The sequence below is a fragment of the Trichomonas vaginalis genome, chromosome II, assembly GCF_026262505.1.
Source record: "Trichomonas vaginalis G3 chromosome II, whole genome shotgun sequence".
NCBI lineage: Eukaryota > Parabasalia > Trichomonadida > Trichomonadidae > Trichomonas > Trichomonas vaginalis.
Genome location: NC_067204.1, coordinates 13,523,940 through 13,537,115, shown reverse-complemented (window position 1 = coordinate 13,537,115; position 13,176 = coordinate 13,523,940). Strand labels below are relative to the sequence as shown.

Here is a 13,176-nt window from a genome sequence, read left to right as displayed (position 1 = left end):
ATCTTCTCCCTCTCAATTTATTTGACTGAGTAGTTAGTAAATATAATCTATAACGATTCTTAAGCATGATTTTCGAAAAGTGATTTGCATTTTCAATTGTTAATTTCTGAATCTCATTTTCGACTAATACTGTAATTTTCGACTGGATTTACGAACATTGTTTTTAACACAGTGATCCAAAAAAAATCTAATTTGCTAAAATCAAAACTAATAGGATTCGATTTATTAGTTTAACTTTGACATTTCATATGAAATTACTTAATTGTAGATTGTACTTATAACAGTTCAGTCATTCCACGGTTTATAAATGGGGTTTTCTATTTGTTTTCTCTAATTTTAGCAATTTTAAAGAAGTTCTGCCCAATCAACGAAGTTAAATAGATATAATCGTTGTTACATTGATGAAAGCTTTCATCCTATTCATCGTAATAGTCATTTACTAACAAAAAAAAATTCAGAAATTTAAAATATCTTTTAGATAAGTCTGAGCTTATAATATTTGATTGCATTTTTGTAATGATAAATTTTTGTTGTGTGTAATTCAAATAAAATAGAAATATTTATTATAATATATTGGCTCAAAGCATCTTTTGAGCTCTTTCAATGATCTTGTTATAAACAGGATACATATCTCTTTCATTACTTACTTTGCAAACATCCTCAACAGGAACCCATTTGACGCCACTGTTTTCATCTGGTTTTACAAAGAGTTCCTGTGAATCATCAGCCTCAAATATATATGTAAGATTGATATGCTGATGACTTGAAACCCATTGACCGCGTTTGACATGCCCCCAAACTGGAAGAATATCGAGAGCAATAGGATCCTTAGAAATAACCTTTACATCAACACCAGTTTCTTCCTTTGCTTCTTTGATAGCGACATGGAGGAAATCTGGATCACCATCATTGTGGCCACCAGTCCATGTCCAGCTATCATAGATATTATGGTAAATAAACAATGTTTTTGTTCTGTCCTTGTTGAAAATGAATGAAGATGATGAAAAGTGAGCGAATGTATTGTCTCTAATGAGAACATTATCAAAAAGGTCAAGGTATTTCAATGTAGTGACTTTATCTTGCTCCTCTTGTTCACACAGAGGCTTGAATGATTCAATAATCTTCCTTACAGCTGCGTTTGCTTCCTTTGAAGTCATACGTTAAAATGATTTTAGTATAATTTTCCTTTCAAAGACAATTTATTTAAGGGTGCACACGAGAGGATCATGTAAACTTCAGAATTTACAACCTTGCTCGAAAAGCAAAAAATATCAAAAAATACAACTTGAGTCCATTATGACCCTTTCATGGAGGTAGTTTTTCTCCGCTAGTATTTTCCCTTTGAATCTCTTTACAATTCGAAATCAAATTCAAAACTCAGTAGAAGAAAGGAAGAATCGACTTACTACGGTTGTAATACGAATAAATACATATATTTAATTATTTTTATTTACATAATAATTGTTTGAAGCTCATATTCCATCAAATTTTTAAATAAAAACATTAAAATGTTGAAAATGTTCATATATTTTAATAGGGTTTTGGCACTTTATTGAGGAATTACTACATACATAGTCGAACTGAACTTGATATTTTGAAATTTAAATTATTTATCAAAATTAAAATTTAACTTGAAATTTATAATTATTTAGTCATATTTTGCATAATTCAAAAAAAAAAAAAAAAAAAAAAGGTAGTGGGGCCTCCAGGCACTTCGTGCCCTCTAGCCCTGAAGATGTTTAGTATAAATGAAGTTTTTTGGGTACTGGGGGCTTCCAGGCGCGTTGCGCCCTCTAGCCCATAAAAATTTTTGGTAGAGCACTCAAAATAGTATAACTTTGTCCGGACAAGTAAGGGTCTATCGTCGCTACAGGAAAAGTTACAGGCGTTCCAAGGAAGTATACTTTGAGAAGCCTTTTCTGTCACTTTTCAGGAAAAAACATTTTTATTATTATATATAAATGAATTTTACAAAACCACCGTTACCCTTCTTTGGAAATAAGAGTAGATGTAAAGATATTCTATTGAGAGAACTTAAGAAACTACCGAATGGTCTAACATTTGTAGATTTGTTCGGTGGAAGTTTCTATATATCCCATTTGTGCCATACAATATTCCCAGACTCAAAGATTATATGCAATGACTTCGACAACTATATGGACCGTCTCAAACATATACCAGACACAAACAATATATTGAAAGCGTTAAAAGAAAAGATACCTATAGGTAAGATGGAACGTATACCATTAGATAAGAAAAATATTGTGAGAGAGGTTTTGAAAAAAGCAGAATATATAGACTGGGATAGTATATCTGCTAGACTATTATATAGTGGTTCTATAAGAGTTCATGACATTGAAACACTTATGTCAAATGTTTTATATCTTAACTATACAAATGTTTTCAAAGAGGACATAGAAAAATATATTGAGGGTATAGAGTTTGTGAGATGTCATTGGACAGAGTTGTATGAAAAATATAAAAACAAGGAAAATGTTTTCTTTATAGTAGACCCGCCGTTCTATAACACATGGGATTTTCAATACCAAGTAGACTGGACTTTGAGAGACTCTTTAGAAACTTTAGACGTTTTACATAACCATCCATGCTTTTACTTTACATCCGATAAAAGTGGTTTGGAAACCGTTATGAGATGGTTAGAGGACATACATGACTATGAGTTTAGATATGACAATATAGAATATGAGAGAGGTCCTATAAACCGGAGAAAGTGTCATAACAAAGAAATTTTACTAGTAAGTAAATGTGGTTTGAAATAGGACTACTTGTTTTAGGTTTTTTCCATTGTGTCATTTATTTATTTGACGTGGCAGAAAAGTACAGAGAATATGAAGATGAACCAATGTCTGCAAATGTTCAGCATATGTACTCGTAAGAGATATTTTTATCTAATATTAAATGGACGCACAGAACTTAGCGAATGCACAGCAACCTGGACAACCAAACCCAGAGAATATTCCAAATGAAGTTAGAATACAAACTGCAATGGCAAACTATGGTCAAGTGCCAACAGATGTACAAATGCAAACTGCCATGTCAAATGACGCTGCGTTAGGTTTGCCACCATGGTATGCAAATATGAGATGGAAAGAGTTTTATACAAACCCTGAAGTGGGATATAAACAACTTTATGCAGATGACGCAAACACAGGAGTTGACCCAGAATATGTTTTCTACCAGAGGAGAAACAGAATGTATGAGCTCCAGTTAAAGAATGCTATGGAACTCAACAGGAAACGTAAGAGACTAGGTGGACATTAGATTTTTACATATAGTAAAATGGGTTTCTTCAGTAGTATTGGAAACTTCTTCAGAAGAGTTGGAAGAGGTATATGGAATGGAATAAAATCTGTCGGAAGAGGAGTATGGAACGGTGTCAAAAATATTGGTAAAAGAGTAGGTCAGTTCGTTGGTATTATACCTAAAGACCCTGAACCAGAAGAGCAAGCTCCTGTTATACAACAGCCTGAACCTGCACCACAGTCAAGTTGGCAACCAAATCCAACACCTCAACCGTATTAAAAAATTATATTTTTACCGTTCGATAGTAGTTGTATATGAAACTAAGTTCTAAGTAAAACGCATGGTATAATGGAATTATTCTTTTTCTTCCATCTGTAGTAAACCATACTTGAAAGTCTGAAATACTTCCACTTGGTGGTTCGTATAACTTTGTAGGTTTTTCGTAAAAGTCATTTGCCAAGCATAAGAAAGAGTTTTGTGCACCAGAAAATGAAGCATGAACGATAATAGCATCTGAGTCGAAAACATTTTCATATGTTCCATTAGGGTTTTCGACTTCATAAAAGTCCGGGTGTACTGGATATTCTGCAGGCTGATTTAACATCCTCAGAAATCTATACCATGCCAAGTTGTTATATTTTGTAGAAATATAAACGTTTTCTCCAAGGTCTTCTATTCTATTGATTTTAACAGTTGCATTTTTCCTGTCATATATAATATCGAGATGGTATCTCCTTTCGTCAATGTTATACTGTTTTGCATATTCGAGATAGATATCGTTTATTTTTTCTTGAAAAGCTTGAAGAGTTGTTTCTAAGTTTACAAGCAAATTCACTTGTAAAAGTTTCCCTGTTCAAATTTCTCATACGTACGTTTTTCTTTGTTATAGTATCGAACTTTCAAAACCGACTGTAAATGGGAAACCATGTATGGCTTCTGAAATGAACTTCATTCTACGAAAGCAATAGCTTTTGTGACGGATGGGTCTCTTACCATCTTAACGGGTAGTCAAAAACGATAGCCTTCATGCTTTACGGTCTCTGTCTCAAACTTTTGACCTACATTAGTAAAAAGTTCATCTAATGGTTTAGTTGTAGCAACTCTAGAATTTTCTTTTTCTATTGAAAGCATATTTTATCTAGAATAAAAATGTCAAATGAAACAGCGTCTATGAGAGAAATACAACACAACGACAACTCATTATACAAGCTCTAAATAAGAACACAACAAACTTTTCAAACTATTTAAGATATCTGAGTCATTGAAAGAAGGAAACTTAAAACTGACATTAAACCCAATGACAGATGAGTTTCTATTCAAGACAAGAAGAACCATACTGTCTGTATAAATCCAACAAAAGGAACTTTAAACGAGAAACCTATAAATGAACTTCTTTTGAAAGCAGATGTTGACAACAAAGCTGACAAAACATATGTAGACGATGCAATAGCAAAAGAAGAAGAAGAGCTAACAAAGCTTATGCAACAAAAGAAACATACTCATCCTGAACTAGCAGACAAAACATATGTTGACAATAAAATGTCAAGTGAAGTGACAAGAGCTGAAAACGAATATTCTAAAAGACTCATACACATACCATTGCAAATATTACAAACTTACAAGAAACCTTAAACAGTAAAAGTGACGTTGGACATACACATACCATTGCAAATATTACAAACTTACAAGAAACCTTAAACAGGAAAAGTGACGTTGGACATACACATACAAGTTTTACAACTTTTACAGCAGATGATATAATATTGAACTTTGACCTTGGTTCAAGTGCACCTTTAGAGAATCCAAGCACTAGTGTAAAAGATACTCTTAACAATTTAGATAACAGTTGCAGGAATATCGAAGATCATGCCAGAAACTTTGAAGCATATGAACTACCAACAATGTTAGATAAGAAAGCAGACAAAACAGAGCTTCAAACATTAAAGACAGAAATACTTCAAACATTATATCCTATAGGCTCTATTTATAACGTCATGAACTCTACAGACCAGAAACAGTTCTGGGTTTTGGTACGTGGACTCAAATAGTCGACAGGTTTTTGTATTGTGCAAACTCTTCAAAGGAAACAGGTGGAAGTAAAACGATTTCAGGTGCAAATTTACCTGCACACAGTCACTACATAGATTTAAGTACATCTCGAGATGGTTGGCATAAGCATAGATATTGGGATTGGACAGGAATGACAAAAGGTAAAGGATATGATGTTAAAGACGACGTTCAGTTTGCTATAAATTGTTACTTGAGTAACACTGAGGAAGGAGGAAACCATATACATCGCGTTTCAGGATATACGCAAACAACGGGACAAAGTAAAGACTACATGCCACCTTACATGACAGTTTACGCATGGTATAGAAATGCTTAGTCGTCATTTTCAACTTCTTTAGCATATTCGTCAGGAGTTGTCTTATATTTGTTAGGAACTGTCTTTGAAAGTATACCACCTTGAACTTTGACAAGTTTGAAACGAGGTCTGACAATAGTAGTTTTATCTTCTGCTTGCAGTCTGTACATTTTGCCATGTTTGCCTAAAACTTCATAATATTCTCTTGTATACTTTCTTCTATTTTTACGAACACGAATGTGAGTACCTGTCGGGTTCCCATTGGTTCATAGTCAATAGTATTTTCATATGGGTCGCGTTTAGGTATTTCTATTTTTACTTTGTCACCTTTCTGAAGTTTGAAGCCGGCATTCTTTCTTGTTTGTCTCTTTTGACTAAATTATTAAATATATAGTCTTTCTCTAAGTCAGGGTTGTTTTTCATTTCTTCGGGGGAGTGGTTTCCCAAACCTTTTTGTTTACGGTTATTGTAAATATTTAAAACTTGTCTCATCTTTGCCATGGAGAAGTGTCTATATTTGTCGTCATATGACATTTCATTTGCTTCACCACCTTGTGGTTGGTTTAAGTCTCTTAACATTTTTATACAACCGTCAATGACACCAAGAGCAGAATGGTTTTGGTCGACAATGAAATATTGGTTTACATTTTTGAACGCAGATAGTTTTTAATATCGTCTGATTTGAAAGAACTTTCACAGTCAGATGTCAGTTTTGTTGGATGGTATTTGTCAACGAATATTGTCAAAGCAGTTTTCAATCTAAAATATTTTTGGACCATAATGGTATGGCTTCACAGTATCTTGTGTTTTGACCAACAAATATTAGCCAGTATGGAGGTCCATCTTCTCTATACTCGGAATGTTTTCCAAGATATCCATAAACCAAGCATTTGGTGTTGAACTAAAGATTTTTATCATGAGTGCTTTCTTTGTCCTTAGAAACATAGGGGTCCTTGTTTGAATTCGTCATTTTTTAACCATAAGAAATGGGTTTATTTGGCGCGTTAGCAGGAGTTGCATCCAGATTTTTACCCGCAGTGGGAACAATAGCCAGAGGTGTATTTGGAGTTGGAAGGAAGATTTTGAGTACATTAGGTATACTTAAAGAGAAAGCCAACCTATTATACAAACTGTACAGAAAGGTTGGGATGTAGCACGAGATGCAACAAATCTTATTCCAAATCCTGAAACAAGAGGAAAAGTTTCAAGGATGGATGGACAATGTAGGAAGACAAGCAGGAAACTATTATAACAAAGCAAATGACTACTATAACCAAGCAGGACACTATATGGACCAAGGTGAAAGATTCTTTAACAGAGGATATAACCATGCACAACAGTGGGTAAACAATAACCAACCTCAACCACCTCAAACTTGGGGAATGTAAAATTTTTTACTGAGATGAAATGAACAATACAGCATTGAGACAAATGGGTTCAAGATGGATTTGTCGGCTTCCAGCAGTTACACAACGTGTTTGTCAAGTTCTTCCTATACCTCAGGAAGTTTTAGACCGACTTAAAAAACCTCAACAACCAGTTGAAAACAAACCAAACTAAAATTTTTTACTAAGATGAAATGACCGAAGAAGTTGAAACGGTAGATTTGACACCACAAACAAAAAGTTCAGAACCATTGTCAAAACCTGTCAAAGAACTTACAGATGAAGAGAAAAATTCAATAATAGAAAGTGCCAGGTCTGGAAATACAAACTCTAACTACAAAGTCACTTTTCATAAAAATGGAACGGCAAGTATCTCAAAAAAGAAACAGACTCTCACAAATAAAATATTGAAGTCTGAAGGAGCTTTCGAGACAACAGATGGAAAAGTTTACTTCACTGACCAACAGTTCATTATAGAACATCTCATTGACTTAGAGTCGAAATATTCTAAACTTTACAACAAACACAAAAAGTTGAAAGGAAAACAAAAACAAATGGCATATGATATTTATGAAGATGTTGACGACACAACTGTTCCTGCAAGTGAAGTAAAGTCAGAGGAACCGAAAAGTGACGAAAAACAAATAGAAGAAGAGAAACCAAAAACTGAAGATAAACCAAAACCAAAGTTTAGTTTGGAAACTAAACCAAGTCAACCTTCATTAGCTGGTATGGGTTGGCGTCAAAGACTTATGGCAGCAGGCGGTTATGTAAAGTAAAGAAAAAATATTTTTTTATTTTTATAAAAATGCCCCCATATAGAATGGATAGAAAATCTGCTAGAATAAAAGCAGAGTTGCAAAGATATGGTTGGAGAGTTTCGAAGAATTTTAAATATAGGAAGGGAAGACCCATAAAAGTCTATGACAAATTGTCTGGTCTTCGCTACGAAATGGATTTGGAAACAGCACGTGCAAATTATCCAAACAGACTAGAGAGGTTAGAAGAAGAACGTCTTATGGACATGCCTTTCGATGTTAGTGAACCTCAAGTTGAAGGACACGACGGCTTTGCCAGATTCTACTGGAAACATGACGAACAATTGCATCCTTTGAGAAGGAAAAAAGGTAGTGCAGAGGATGGTCATGCTCCCATGGAAAGAACAAGATATGCATATGAAAAGTATCGTGAAGTTAGAAGTCAAATTACATCTGGTCGAACCTTTACAGTAAACTTTGACGAAGGAAAGAACAAAGAAGGCTTCATGGGTGTACTTGCTGCAATTCAAGACGGAAATAAGAAAGGACACAATCTCAGATTGACCATAACAGATTTGGATGGTCACATTTACTATGCACATGGCAATGAACAAACAGCCGCAAAACTTCTTGACGCTTTCAAGACTACAAAGAGAGAACAAATGGTTGACTCCGACTCAGACATTTTGAATGCAAATGAAGGAATTGCAAGTGTCAAGTTCGAATGGTACCAACCTAACCCTCAAGCAGTCAGACAACATGCTGGATACTTCCCGTTGGGAAACTTGTTTGTTAGATGAGAAATATGAAATGGCATACCATTTTAAAACAATATATTTTTACATATATTAAATGCTTCAGGTTGAAAAACAAAGAACAAAAGTAGCAGATACAAAACCGTTAGACTATATCTTTACAAATGCTGGTAGGACTATTTCAGATGAAGAAATTTCATCCCGAGCATACAGGTTTGACTATCCAGTTCGTTGGCTTCAAAGTCCTTCAGATGCAAAGGCAATAGGATTTAGAAGAGTTTTGTTTTCAAATAGAACTAACGCGTTTATGTTCGCAGTATATTTTCATGGGCAGTATAAAGGTTCTGATGGTCTAATAGACAAATTTGATGAAATGAGAATCTTTACAGTTCGTTCAGACGAAAGTCTTGAGAAAACTCTAAATGACTTTCAAACTCAAATGAACAAATACTATTGGGAATTTCAAGAAAAATACGACTCTTTACTAAATGGAACATACTATCTGAAACTAGAATATGACAAGATGAACTCCACCGTTTCATTTCAAAAGATTGAAATTAACCCTCCAAGAGATACAGAGTTTTTATTTTGGAAAGTAGACAAACGTTCTTGGGCACAATTTCTTCGGTTACTAAACCAGAACGAACCATTACCACCAGATGGTCCATTTAAATTTATACTTCCACCAGCAGATTTGACAGTTTATAGAAACGTGTTTGACCCTCAAAATGTTATGTGCCATGCAAGTTTCAGTTCAAGCAACAATGGTTTTCTATGTATCGGTAAGGACTTTTATGACTTTGCTTCTAAATTCTACGAACCACCTAGTAACAGTTTCTCTGACTTTCAAGTTTGGTTCACAACAAATGGTGTGCAACATATAATACCATTGTACTATGACTTTTATCTCGAATTGTCTTTCATATACAACTACGGAAAAGTGCTGAAAAAGTGAGTTTATGTTAGCATGTTAGATCTCACCTCTTTTCTCACCTCTTTTTTCACCCGTTGAATTTTCATGAATTTCCTTAAGATAGAAAAAAAGTATTGAAAAATATATTTTAGGGTAGCATGTTAGATCTAACACGTTTTCTAACATTTTTTCTAACATCGTAGAAAACTCATGAAAACAATTTATTTTTGACCTAAAGACGCAAAGCGGTGGGACATAGCCCAAAAAATATATTTTAGGGTAGCATGTTAGATCTCACCTCTTTTTTCACCTCTTTTTTCACCCGTTGAATTTTCATGAATTTCCTTAAGATAGAAAAAAAGTGAGTTAAAATGAGATGTTTACTGTAGGTGCTACCATGTTACCATGTGCTACCAGGTAAACTAACTTCTCTGAAAAAATGAGACAACATGACATTTTGACAACAGTCGGGAAAATGTCAAGACTTCTTCATCGTAACGAGTGTAAATGAACCAAAAATATATTTTAGGGTAGCATGTTAGATCTAACACGTTTTCTAACCACTTTTTTCACCCTCTTGAATTTTCATGAATTTCCTTAAGATAGAAAAAAGTGAGTTAGTATTTTTAAAAAAATATTTTTTATTTTTATTGTAAGAACATGTTAGCAACAACTTCACCAAACTCTTTAGTTATGAACCCAACTTCAATGTTAGTAGAGATGAAAAGCTTCATTCCTTCTTCATATACTTTTGAGACAGAAATCCAGAAGATAAAGCAAGAACTTCTCCAAGGAGATTTAGATTGCACTGCAAAAGATGAAACAAATGAAGAATATCTTTATGAAATGGAGGACCTGGTGGAACATTTACCTAAACTTCCTGAAATACAACAACAAAAGCTTACTATTCCAGAATTCGATGAAATAGAAGTGAAACCAACTGACTCAGTAGAAATTAAGAAGTTCATACGTAAGGTTAACTATGAGTTTCTTGGATTTCATTGCAACCACAAAGTCATGGACAAAGACTGCGATATGGTATATTTCATTGACATATATAAATCTGAAGAATTTAAGACCTACGACAACTTTGTTTCGTTAGTTGCAAAATGTGTATGGCAGATAAGAGATAAAGATAGAAGAGGTAAAGTATGGAATGGACAAATAAAACCAGCAGCCTTTGAGTTAAAGAAAACCATTGACGCTATAGTTGTACTTGCAGGACAAATTTCAATGTACAATGCTAAAATGAACCCACAATGTTCTAAATGTAAAGCAGCAATGAGGAAATATAACTACTCCGTCAAAGAGATAGAACGTATGCGAAACGACTATGCTGACTTAAAGAAAGAAGCAGAGAAACCAGCAGAAAATAAAATGGACATGTTAGAATTTCTGAACAAAAACTATCCAACAGCTGACGATTTCCTTCTATCTGATGTCAAGAAGAAGTATAAAGAAACATTCGGCATTGTGAAAACATTCGATGTACTAAAAGAAGAAATCGAAGCCACAAAATTGTTTAGAATTTCAAATATACATCGTACAATTCATGTAAAACGCTTATAAAATAACTGGGGTGAGAAAAGAGGTGAGATCTAACCATCTACCCTAAAATATATTTTTGGTTCATTTACACTCATGTTTGACAAAACATTTACACTCATTTCGATGAAATCATGACAAAACATATACGATGAAGTTTATTTCCTGGACTGTTGTCAAAATGTCATGTTGTCACCATTTTCAAAAAGATGTTAGTTGACCGAGTGACCGAGTGACCTGGTGACACCTAAAAACCACTTCACCTAAAATATATTTTTGTCTGATTTACGCTCATTACGATGAAATCATGACAAAACATTTACACTCATTTCGATGAAATCATGACAAAACATATACGATGAAGTTTATTTCCTGGACTGTTGTCAAAATGTCATGTTGTCACCATTTTCAAAAAGATGTTAGTTGACCGAGTGACCGAGTGACCTGGTGACACCTAAAAACCACTTCACCTAAAATATATTTTTGTCTGATTTACACTCATTTCGATGAAATCATGACAAAACATATACGATGAAGTTTATTTCCTGGACTGTTGTCAAAATGTCATGTTGTCACCATTTTCAAAAAGATGTTAGTTGACCGAGTGACCGAGTGACCTGGTGACACCTAAAAACCACTTCACCTAAAATATATTTTTGTCTGATTTACACTCATTTCGATGAAATCATGACAAAACATATACGATGAAGTTTATTTCCTGGACTGTTGTCAAAATGTCATGTTGTCACCATTTTCAAAAAGATGTTAGTTGACCGAGTGACCGAGTGACCTGGTGACCCTCATGAAAATTCAAGAGGTGAAAAAAGAGGTGAGAAAAGAGGTGAGATCTAACCATCTACCCTAAAATATATTTTTGCTGAAAAAAATGACCAAATTTCATGAATTTCCTCATATGTTTGCTACCCGAGGAAAACCGAGGATAGAGATTCCGTACGAAAATCGTAAAAAATTGCGAGTACGTACAAAAACGTAGTCGCCTAAAACTCATGAAAATCGTAAAAAAATGACCAAATTTCATGAATTTCCTCATATGTTTGCTACCCGAGGAAAACCGAGGATAGAGATTCCGTACGAAAATCGTAAAAAATTGCGAGTACGTACAAAAACGTAGTCGCCTAAAACTCATGAAAATCGTAAAAAAATGACCAAATTTCATTATATAACTGTTATTTTTTTACGAAGAGAACTTTTGCACTTCGTCAAAAAAATCCCTGAAATCGTAAAAAAATGACCAAATTTCATTATATAACTGTTATTTTTTTACGAAGAGAACTTTGACACTTCGTCAAAAAAATCCCTGAAATCGTAAAAAAATGACCAAATTTCATTATATAACTGTTATTTTTTTACGAAGAGAACTTTGACACTTCGTCAAAAAAATCCCTGAAATCGTGAAAAAATGACCAAATTTCATTATATAACTGTTATTTTTTTACGAAGAGAACTTTGACACTTCGTCAAAAAAATCCCTGAAATCATATCTTTTATACAAGATAGAAAAAATAAAGTTAGTTTTTTGTAAAATATTTTTTTTATTTTGTATGTAAAGACAGAAAATGACAAACATTGAGTTTGAAACAGTTAGAAAGATAGACAATGACACCAAAGTGGTTAGAATAGGTGATTTAAACGTAAGATACTCAAAGAAATACAACAAATATTCTTTGTCAGACATTATATCTCCATTTGGAAAGAAAGCAAAGGACTGGGTTAAAAATGCTTCTACTCAGAATATTTTGACAAGAAATCCTGAGCTTATGATATCGGTAAGATTCTATGGAACTGCAGCATATCTCATCGACAAAAGTCTTATACCAATAGTTTTGTTATGGTTAGACCCAGTTGTTGGATATAACTTCATAACATATGGTTCATTCGATACGGAACGTTGCAGTGAAGGCTTACTTTACATCGTTCAGAAACCGAAGGACTTCAATACAAAGAGATATAAGATAGGAAGAACATATAATATAACTCTAAGATATGACAGTACAGTCAATAGAGTCAAGGTTGCGTTTGTTAATGATATGAGAGCTGCTGAAACAGAACTACTTGAAAAGTTTGAGAAAATGTATGGTGCTCCCACGAAAGGTAAAGAAACGTTTGAAGTAGATGAGATAGGTAAAGCTATAAAATTATTTGACGAAGTTGCTGAAAAATACATGTAAAG

At 33.8% G+C, this 13,176-nt stretch overlaps 8 protein-coding genes and 1 pseudogene across 9 annotated transcripts, besides 1 other annotated feature; 7 read left to right on the top strand and 2 right to left on the bottom strand.

The window, feature by feature from the left end:
- Positions 1 to 483: 483 nt before the first annotated feature.
- TVAGG3_0539730 (NUDIX domain-containing protein) lies at positions 484 to 1,580 on the bottom strand (the record flags this gene model as incomplete). The annotated part of the gene is made up of 1 exon (XM_001320402.2): positions 579 to 1,157. The coding sequence occupies one exon, from the start codon at positions 1,155 to 1,157 to the stop codon at positions 579 to 581; it is 579 nt and encodes a 192-aa protein (XP_001320437.1).
- A 1,339-nt stretch (positions 1,581 to 2,919) lies between these two features.
- TVAGG3_0539720 (uncharacterized protein) lies at positions 2,920 to 3,282 on the top strand (the record flags this gene model as incomplete). The annotated part of the gene is made up of 1 exon (XM_001320403.1): positions 2,920 to 3,282. The coding sequence occupies one exon, from the start codon at positions 2,920 to 2,922 to the stop codon at positions 3,280 to 3,282; it is 363 nt and encodes a 120-aa protein (XP_001320438.1).
- Positions 3,283 to 3,300: 18 nt separating this feature from the next.
- Positions 3,301 to 3,543, top strand: TVAGG3_0539710 (serine threonine-protein phosphatase family; the record flags this gene model as incomplete). Its single annotated transcript, XM_001320404.1, has 1 exon — positions 3,301 to 3,543. One exon carries the CDS (start codon positions 3,301 to 3,303, stop codon positions 3,541 to 3,543), a length of 243 nt encoding a protein of 80 aa, XP_001320439.1.
- A 4-nt stretch (positions 3,544 to 3,547) lies between these two features.
- Positions 3,548 to 4,395, bottom strand: TVAGG3_0539700 (annotated as a pseudogene). The gene has a single exon. A coding segment is annotated over exon 1 (848 nt).
- A 455-nt stretch (positions 4,396 to 4,850) lies between these two features.
- Positions 4,851 to 13,176: part of a mobile genetic element that runs on past the window's edge.
- Positions 7,209 to 7,793, top strand: TVAGG3_0539690 (phage tail repeat-like family; the record flags this gene model as incomplete). Its single annotated transcript, XM_051237871.1, has 1 exon — positions 7,209 to 7,793. The coding sequence occupies one exon, from the start codon at positions 7,209 to 7,211 to the stop codon at positions 7,791 to 7,793; it is 585 nt and encodes a 194-aa protein (XP_051095695.1).
- Positions 7,838 to 8,572, top strand: TVAGG3_0539680 (uncharacterized protein; the record flags this gene model as incomplete). Its single annotated transcript, XM_051237870.1, has 1 exon — positions 7,838 to 8,572. One exon carries the CDS (start codon positions 7,838 to 7,840, stop codon positions 8,570 to 8,572), a length of 735 nt encoding a protein of 244 aa, XP_051095694.1.
- On the top strand, positions 8,625 to 9,482 carry TVAGG3_0539670 (uncharacterized protein; the record flags this gene model as incomplete). Its single annotated transcript, XM_051237869.1, has 1 exon — positions 8,625 to 9,482. The coding sequence occupies one exon, from the start codon at positions 8,625 to 8,627 to the stop codon at positions 9,480 to 9,482; it is 858 nt and encodes a 285-aa protein (XP_051095693.1).
- On the top strand, positions 10,101 to 11,009 carry TVAGG3_0539660 (organellar and viral DNA polymerase type B; the record flags this gene model as incomplete). Its single annotated transcript, XM_001320407.1, has 1 exon — positions 10,101 to 11,009. The coding sequence occupies one exon, from the start codon at positions 10,101 to 10,103 to the stop codon at positions 11,007 to 11,009; it is 909 nt and encodes a 302-aa protein (XP_001320442.1).
- Positions 12,563 to 13,174, top strand: TVAGG3_0539650 (organellar and viral DNA polymerase type B; the record flags this gene model as incomplete). The annotated part of the gene is made up of 1 exon (XM_001320408.1): positions 12,563 to 13,174. The coding sequence occupies one exon, from the start codon at positions 12,563 to 12,565 to the stop codon at positions 13,172 to 13,174; it is 612 nt and encodes a 203-aa protein (XP_001320443.1).